The sequence below is a fragment of the Sardina pilchardus genome, chromosome 19 (assembly GCF_963854185.1).
Source record: "Sardina pilchardus chromosome 19, fSarPil1.1, whole genome shotgun sequence".
Classification (NCBI taxonomy): Eukaryota; Metazoa; Chordata; class Actinopteri; order Clupeiformes; family Clupeidae; genus Sardina; species Sardina pilchardus.
This window is the reverse complement of record NC_085012.1, coordinates 2,535,702-2,544,421: the sequence shown is the minus strand read 5'-3', so window position 1 is coordinate 2,544,421 and position 8,720 is coordinate 2,535,702. Positions and strand designations below refer to the sequence as shown.

General features: G+C 47.0%; 1 protein-coding gene across 1 annotated transcript in view; it reads left to right on the top strand.

Annotated features, from left to right (window-relative positions):
• The first annotated feature begins 2,548 nt into the window (after positions 1–2,548).
• LOC134066498 (uncharacterized) overlaps positions 2,549–8,720 on the top strand; it is a 99,924-nt gene continuing 93,752 nt past the window's right edge. The window contains exons 1-2 of the mRNA XM_062521859.1: positions 2,549–2,610; positions 5,807–5,988. Coding sequence (XP_062377843.1) covers positions 2,549–2,610; positions 5,807–5,988 — 244 coding nt within the window. The remainder of the gene's footprint in view (positions 2,611–5,806; positions 5,989–8,720) is intronic.

Sequence of the window (8,720 nt, the reverse complement as noted above, 5' to 3'; positions counted from 1 at the left end):
GGGAAGTGATCTGAGTGCAGTGCAGGTGTGTGTGTGTGTGTGTGTGTGTGTGTGTGTGTGTGTGTGTGTGTGTGTGTGTGTGTGTGTGTGTGTGTGTGTGTGTGTGTGTGTGTGTGTGTGTGTGTGTGTGTGTGTGTGTGTGTGTGTGTGTGTGCTGTGGCCCGCCCCCCTGATGCTGCTGCTGCTGCTGCTGTGGAGGGGAAGTGATCTGAGTGCAGTGCAGGTGTGTGTGTGTGTGTGTGAGTGTGTGTGTGTGTGTGTGTGTGTGTGTGTGCTGCTGTGGAGGGGAGGAGAAGTGATCTGAGTGGGCCAGACAGGTATCACACTTTGGCACCTCGCGCTACAAATCTTTATTTCATGAACACCGCCGCGCTCTCATTCTCCTCACACACACACACACACACACACACACACACACACACACACATGAACATCGCCGCGCTCTCATTCTCTTCTCACCCATCAAATATGGAGGAATGGGAATAGCAGTCAAGTGTGTGTGTGTGTGTGTGTGTGTGTGTGTGATGTCTTATGCACAAACACACAGACACATCATTTCTTTCTACTGCCCATGCATGCACACACGAGCACAAATGTGTGCGCGTGCGTGCACACACACACACACACACAGCAAACAGTTGTAAAAATTCACTGTTCACTGCTGAGGTCAAAATGAAAAGACCACCCTTGTAGCTGATTGCATTTGCGTTTCCCAAATCTTTATGTGAAGCACACTGTAACTGATTCAAGCTATGCATCTGAGCAGCCTACCCTGAGTTATCGTTACAGTCATAACTCTGACCAGTTAACAACATGTAAATTAGCTATGTCTATAGCGTCTTTCTGGGGGAGTGATGCAAGAACTCAGTCAGGCATTGATGAAGCGTTGGGGAAGTGTACAATTGCCCAGAAGACAACATTGCTACTCTAGCCAACTGAAAGCAGAAGTAAGCGTGACCAATGAGAACGCTCTGTGGAAACCTCAGCGAGCATTCCAGTCAATCAAGAATACACAGAAAAATGTATATCGTATATCGTATTAGGCTAGGCTACTTCGTAATGGCAAATCAAGAAGTTTACCAGTTCGCTTCGCTCCTGTCTTCGTATACCAATCGAAATGGTCGGTCGTTTCGAATTACAAGACAATTGAATAGGCTATTAAACACAATCTGACAGATTATTCTCAAAGATTATGTTGAGTAAATTAAAAAAAAAAAAACTTCTATTTATTTACTAAACAAATCACACAACATCTGTTGGAAGGAAAAGCTGACCGCCAAATGAACCCATTTGAAAGGATTTGTTCATAGCCAGTCTAATGTAGACCGCGACCTACAGTAGGAGGGAGACGAAGGATTTATTTAGATTTCCAACACAGATTTCCGTCTTCTTAAACACAACCTTACATTAGTCGTTAATGCGATATTAGCTGGCGCTATAAATAAACAATAACATCCAGAGGCAGGGTTCTATTATTAATCTTCAAACGCACAGTCGGCATGAAGGCTTCCTCCCCATACCCAAAGTATAAAGTCGTGCTAGAAATCCAAGTTGTCGTCTTCGGGGATACATTTGAAAGCGCCGAAAGTTGATGGGTTTTCGATCAAGTGGTGGTCCAAAATATCCGATCCATTTGACTGTAGCCTCGGATACCGAAGAGTAACTCCTTGTAAATTCGGCTTCATGGAGATTTGTAAGGGAGAGCTTTGCGTGTGATCCCTCCCCTTGCTCTGCCCTAAAAAAAACACTGAACCGTGTGTGTGTGTGTGTGTGTGTGTGTGTGTGTGTGTGTGTGTGTGTGTGTGTGTGTGTGTATGTGTGTGCGTAACGCGCGCGCGCAGTTTGTGAGGCAGAATTGCGTGCGAAGAGCTCGACTTGTCATTCGGAGGAATCTGCCACCTGAAACGCGAGGAAGTCCGCGGCGACTCAATTGGGTATAAAGCATCAACCACATCTGCCCCGAGCGAAGCGAACTGATGAAAACATCAGTTTGGAGTTGCTTGACTTTCTCTCGGTCGCTCCTCTGGAATAACCGCTCATTTATGAAACCATAAATAATTTTTCCTTGTCAATTGATATCCAATATTACCATTATACTGGAACTGGGATATTCTGACAGAGAGTCCTGGTAAGTTAATTTGCTGATTTTGTTCATGCTAATTATTAATTGTGGGATGATTTTGTGTGCTGTAACCAAAACCTTGTGAGTCATTACTTGTTTGTTAATTGCGGTCAAACGTTTTTCGGAGCGTTTCAGCGATTGGCTCCTGGCAGTAAACAACAGCCACATGGAGCTGAATGGCTTACTTTTAAACTTGACAACTTGTTCTAATTTTCTTCACGCACATGATCACTTCTCTTTCATTCCGACTAATAAATTATAGGCATATTGCAATTATTGCGATTGCATATTGATAGTGAGGGTTTCGGTGTGTGGATTATAGGTGGAGTAGAGCACTTGATGCCTTACTCTGGTATCATGTCCTTACAAAACATGACATTTGCGTGTGTTTTCAGCGCACCTGTTACTCCCAAGGAGCGCCGAGCCATGATCCCGCCCGGAGACTGCATGTATGCCGGCAGGAAGAGAAGGAAACCGATTCAAAAACAGTTGAGTATGATACTTTTCAATGCCGGCAGTTTGGTGGAAAAGTTTACGGCAATGAGAAGGGACTGGGATTTTGAAATGGATGCATCCTCTGTTACACTGACAATATGTCAAAACATGCGAAACACCAGATCTATCTATGATTGCTGTAGGAAAAAAAAGACACCAGTTACCAATTTCCAAAAGTTAGACTTTTGAATTAGACAAAACATAATTGTGTATTTTTATTAGTAGTATTTTTGTAATTATTAGTAATAATAATATAACTATTATTATTACTATTATCATTATTATTGTGACTATATTAATCAAATATTTAGGAAAAGTTAGGTGAGTTAGGTTACTGAAGAACTGAATATGCACTTTAAAGTCCTGCCTCTGATTTTTGGATGCAAACACTGTCTTTATGAGGAAGGCAGAAAATATTTGTAATTGAATCTGTCGATCATGTGGTCCATGCTAGCGACCGCAGCTTTGAGTAATCAGATAGTTTGGTAGTCTTTTAGTGATGACCTACACACGTCCAGCACACCGTGGGTGAGTGTGCTCTGTGTTTACCGAATCCTCAGCTAACTTTTCATATGATTGGGTGGTGATTTGCGAGCGCATAATGTCAGTGTGCTCTTTTGCTGGTTGGTGGTGGGTGGAGAGTCTCTTCCGTCTCTTCTCGCATGTAGCTCAGAGAGAGCCACAGTGTGTGGAAGATCTAGGCTACGCTACGATATGCTTTACTGTGACACACAGCTCTTCTCCAATACATCCCGGCAGAGCCAGTAGAAGAGCTCAGTCTGCTCCTTAATGAGAAGCACAGAAGCAGAGATGACGGCCGGGCCGTGTGGATACTCTATCAGGCTGCGTGCAAATCACTTGCTGAGTCCAGTGTGTTGGCTTGGTGGGCAGCAGTGGCTGGGCGGCGGGCCGGGCCCGGCCCAGTGCTGTCCAGTCCTGTGACTTTGGGGACACTTCTCCAGGGCCATGCAGTGACGCCGGCGCCCCCTCGGAGGGGTTTATTTAAAGATGCGACACGAGGCGACGTCCATGTGGAAGAAATCAGACTCTCCCCCTCCACCAGACCACATCCAGAGACACACTCCCCGGGTAGCCACTGAACCAGAGGGCGTGAGAGAGAGAGAGGGAGAGAGAGAGAGAGAGCAACAGAGAGAGAGAGAGAGAGAGGGAGACAGGGAGAAAGAGAGAGAGAGCGAGAGAGGGCGAGAGAGAGAGAGAGAGAGAGGGAGAAGAGAGATAGAGAGAGAGAGGGAGAGAGAGTGGGAGAGAGAGAGAGAGCAACAGAGAGAGAGAGAGAGAGAGAAAGACAGGGAGAAAGAGAGAGGGCGAGAGAGAGAGAGGGAGAGGGGGCGAGAGAGAGAGGAGGAACTGCAGGATCGCTCTGGTGTTCTGCCCTGCCTGAGTGCTTGGCTTGAGAGCAGCCCATGCAGAGAAGCGGCCGTGAGTCCACGCACCTGTTAGACTCGCAGAGTTTGTCCTGGGACAGATTTTGGGGACAGAGTGGTCAAGGGACGAGCGCTTATCAGAAGGGATTACTCACACGTTGGGGGCAGTAGGGTGGGTCAGCAGAGCTGTGGTGGTTGTGTAATATTCCACATGGACGGCCGGTCTCTCTGTTTCCTGTAGACACGTCTTAGAGTCCCTGTAAACTCACCGTTTGCATTTCCATATTGTATGGAATATGGCTTCAGCACATACTACGCTGCCTTCAGAACATTTTCATGTTGAAGTGTGAAATGTCATCAGAGTTTCAGTGAGGACGACACAGAGAGCTTTTGGAGTTTTACTGTTTGATCTCTTTGGACACGAGCAGATTGTGTGGTGCGTTGGAGCGTACGGGATTGGACAAGAGCAAGCTGTCTCCTCATTGGCCCACGGAGCCCGTAATCTAGTGACCCCTGCGCTGGCTGGGGTCGTGACCTTTCTCCACACTCATCGAGTCTTTTCATCTCCTTTCACCGATATTCGTGAAACACTTTTCAAACACACCGAACAGCATTTGACAGAGTTGCTCTTATTGAAGTGGACCCTGAGTGCTTGTTTAGTGTTAGCCAGCCAAGCACAGTTCTGCTGAAATGTGTCCAGCATGAGCTGGCCATGAGGGTCCTCCCAAGTGCTCTCTCTCATTAAGGGGGGATCACATTAGCCAGCGGCAAGCGGCAAGCGTAACGCAACGCTCAGACCATAATAATAAATCTAAACATTCTATCTCCTTCCTAAGTTCAATCTTTGTTGCTACGTTCTTAGACGAATCTGATTGGTTAAAAATACCTAAACATTCTAAAACTGATTGTGATGAGCCGAGCGTTGCCCTTCAAAGTTGGTCCAAGTTGAACTCTCAGCTTGCTCATCGCTAGTGTTTCGCCAGCGTTGTCACCGGTCCGCTGCCGTAACCATAGAGAACAATAGGAAACCTGCCGCTTGCCGCTGGCTAGTGTGATCCCCGCCTAAGTGCCCTTCCCACTGACCTCCGGTCAGCACAAAAGGCATCACTGGATGTGCACTCTCCAGATAGGACGTGCACTCTCCAGAAACCCAACTGTGGCCCATGAGGCCTTTAGGCTGCTGTGACCTTCTCTTGGGCTTATGGGCTCTCCTTAACAAGCCATTCATGAAGGAGTATTTGTGCTCGTCTTTGAAAGGGGTTATTTAGCGAACAAAGTCAGAACTATGAAGAATCTTTTAAGACGTTATTTCCAGAATATGTAGGCGTAATGTTCACTGAAATAGGATTGTAAGAAATCTTACTTACATAATGAGTACTGTTACTCACTGTTACTTATGTAATCAGTGCTGTTACTCACTGTCACTCACTGTTACTAACTTAATGAGTACTGTTACTCCCTGTTACTTACGTAATTAATACTGTTACTCCCTGTTACTTACGTAATTAATACTGTTACTCACTGTGACTTACGCAATGACTAATGTTACTCCCTGTTACTTATGTAATGAGTACTGTTGCTCCCTGTTACTTACATAATGAGAACTGTCACTCACTGTTACTTGCGTAATTAATACTGTTACTCACTGCTACTTGCATAATTAATACTTTTACTCACTGTTACTCACTGTGACTTACATAATGACTAATGTTACTTCCTGTTACTTATGTAATGAGTACTGTTACTCCCTGTTACTTACATTACTGTCACTCACTGTCAGCTCCGCTCCTTGCGTTGCCTCCAGGAAACCGGTTCCGGTAAATGAGAAGTCCAACCCGTCCAAGCGGCACCGAGACCGGCTGAACGCGGAGCTGGACCGGCTGGCCAGCCTGCTGCCGTTCTCCCCCGACATCATCACCAAACTGGACAAACTCTCCGTCCTGCGCCTCAGCGTCAGCTACCTCAGGGTCAAGAGCTTCTTCCACGGTAAGGCCAGAGCTGTGTCCACTCGGCTGCTTACTGTACTTAGCTCATCTGTGAGCTTCATTGTTTGTGTTTGTAATTGCTTCTTCCACGGTAAGGCCAGAGCTGTGTCCACTCGGCTGGTCACTACTGGCTCATCTGTGAGCTTCATTGTTTGTTTTTGTAATTGCTTCTTCCACGGTAAGGCCAGAGCTGTGTCCACTCGGCTGGTCACTTAGCTCATCTGTGAGCTTCATTGGTTGTTTTTGTAATTGCTTCTTCCTCGGTAAGGCCAGAGCTGCGTCCACTCGGCTGGTCACTTAGCTCATCTGTGAGCTTCATTGGTTGTTTTTGTAATTGCTTCTTCCTCGGTAAGGCCAGAGCTGCGTCCACTCGGCTGGTCACTTAGCTCATCTGTGAGCTTCATTGGTTGTTTTTGTAATTGCTTCTTCCACGGTAAGGCCAGAGCTGTGTCCACTCGGCTGGTCACTTAGCTCATCTGTGAGCTTCATTGTTTGTTTTTGTAATTGCTTCTTCCACGGTAAGGCCAGAGCTGTGTCCACTCGGCTGGTCACTTAGCTCATCTGTGAGTTTCATTGTTTGTTTTTGTAATTGCTTCTTCCACGGTAAGGCCAGAGCTGTGTCCACTCGGCTGGTCACTTAGCTCATCTGTGAGCTTCATTGGTTGTTTTTGTAATTGCTTCTTCCACGGTAAGGCCAGAGCTGTGTCCACTCGGCTGGTCACTTAGCTCATCTGTGAGCTTCATTGTTTGTTTTTGTAATTGCTTCTTCCACGGTAAGGCCAGAGCTGTGTCCACTCGGCTGGTCACTTAGCTCATCTGTGAGTTTCATTGTTTGTTTTTGTAATTGCTTCTTCCACGGTAAGGCCAGAGCTGTGTCCACTCGGCTGGTCACTTAGCTCATCTGTGAGTTTCATTGTTTGTTTTTGTAATTGCTTCTTCCACGGTAAGGCCAGAGCTGTGTCCACTCGGCTGGTCACTTAGCTCATCTGTGAGTTTCATTGTTTGTTTTTGTAATTGCTTCTTCCACGGTAAGGCCAGAGCTGTGTCCACTCGGCTGGTCACTTAGCTCATCTGTGAGTTTCATTGTTTGTTTTTGTAATTGCTTCTTCCTCCTAGCGCTCTGGCATCCGCAGGCCTGTCATGTTGACCCCTCCCTGTGCTCTGTATTTGGGTTGTGTACAGACACACAGCGCAAGACTCAGGCCATGTAGCTGCGCTCACTTGGGTGATGTACTGTAGCTGCGCTCACTTGGGCGATGTAGCTGCACTCACTTGGGTGGTTACTTAGTTAGTTAGTGACTGCGGTCGTTGGTTCAGTCAGGAGGCAGAAGTTGAGAATATTAAGGTAATGCTGCGTTCACTTTTCATCTGCAAGGTTCACCGTTTGTTATTGTACCTGTTCAGTGCCATCAAAACACAGCGCTCATTTGCACCCATTCACCGTGGACATCAAGTAGGCTATTTGTGGACAGCAGTGGCCGTAAGAGCTGATCTGTCTTCCTGACTGTCAGCATTACTGGACATGGCCTTGTCCTATTCGGTCACTTCTGTCCTGCCGCTGGACCGTAAATGATGACCTCATGAGGAGCATAAATAGTCATTTGGCTCCGTGCCATGACCACTTCTCATTTTGACGGTGTCATCCGACAATAACACCACCGTGGTGACAATACAATAACAAATGGCAGCAGCAAAGCCCTCAGGCCACGATACAGCGCTGGCGTACGATACAGCCCTGGCGTACGGGCATCATCATCACCCACACCAGCTTGTCTGCGGTGCCCTCACCATGAGCAGCATAGTGACCAGAGAATGGACTGAGTAGCCATTACCGTGACCATCATAGTAACTCAGAAGAGTTAGAACAGGCAGAGACAACTTCACGTTGAAGTGAAAAAGTTTCATTTGCTTGGTATTTAGTGGGTGCTTTTATCTAAAGTGGCGTGGACTCCCTCCACTGAGTAAAGTGGTGGAGATGAGGAATATGCTGTGTTTTAACTGTGTCCTGCTGCCATCTTTTAAAAACCTACAGTATGTCGGCTTGTGAGGTTGTGATACACAAGACTCAGCTGAAATGTTACGATTTCAAATGAAACGTAAAGATATTAACCAACCAACAACGTTATTTAGAGTTAATTTAATTCACTATACAATTTCTCTGATGTTACTTCACTCTCAAAGTGGAGCCATAACTGTGAACATGTGGCTCCTGAAGCTTTGCCTTTCATGCCTACATGGCCTTTATAAACGACCAATAAAACTCTCATAAACGGTTTGTTTTAATTGAAATAAGGCCTTGCTACTGGCCTGCCCTACCTCCTCCATGGCTCTGCCAGTGGGCCTGTGCTGGCGTGTGTGTGTGTGTAGCAGGGCTGCTGGTCTCCATAAGCCTGTGCTGCCGTGTGTGTGTGTAGCTGGGCTGCTGGTCTCTATGGGCCTGTGCTGCCGTGTGTGTGTGTGTAGCTGGGCTGATCATCTCCTCCATGGGCCTGTGCTGCCGTGTGTGTGTGTGTAGCTGGGCTGCTCATCTCCTCCATAAGCCTGTGCTGCCGTGTGTGTGTGTGTAGCTGGGCTGCTGGTCTCTATGGGCCTGTGCTGCCGTGTGTGTGTAGCTGGGCTGATCATCTCCTCCATAAGCCTGTGCTGCCGTGTGTGTGTAGCTGGGCTGCTCATCTCCTCCATAAGCCTGTGCTGCCGTGTGTGTGTGTGTGTAGCTGGGCTGCTCATCTCCTC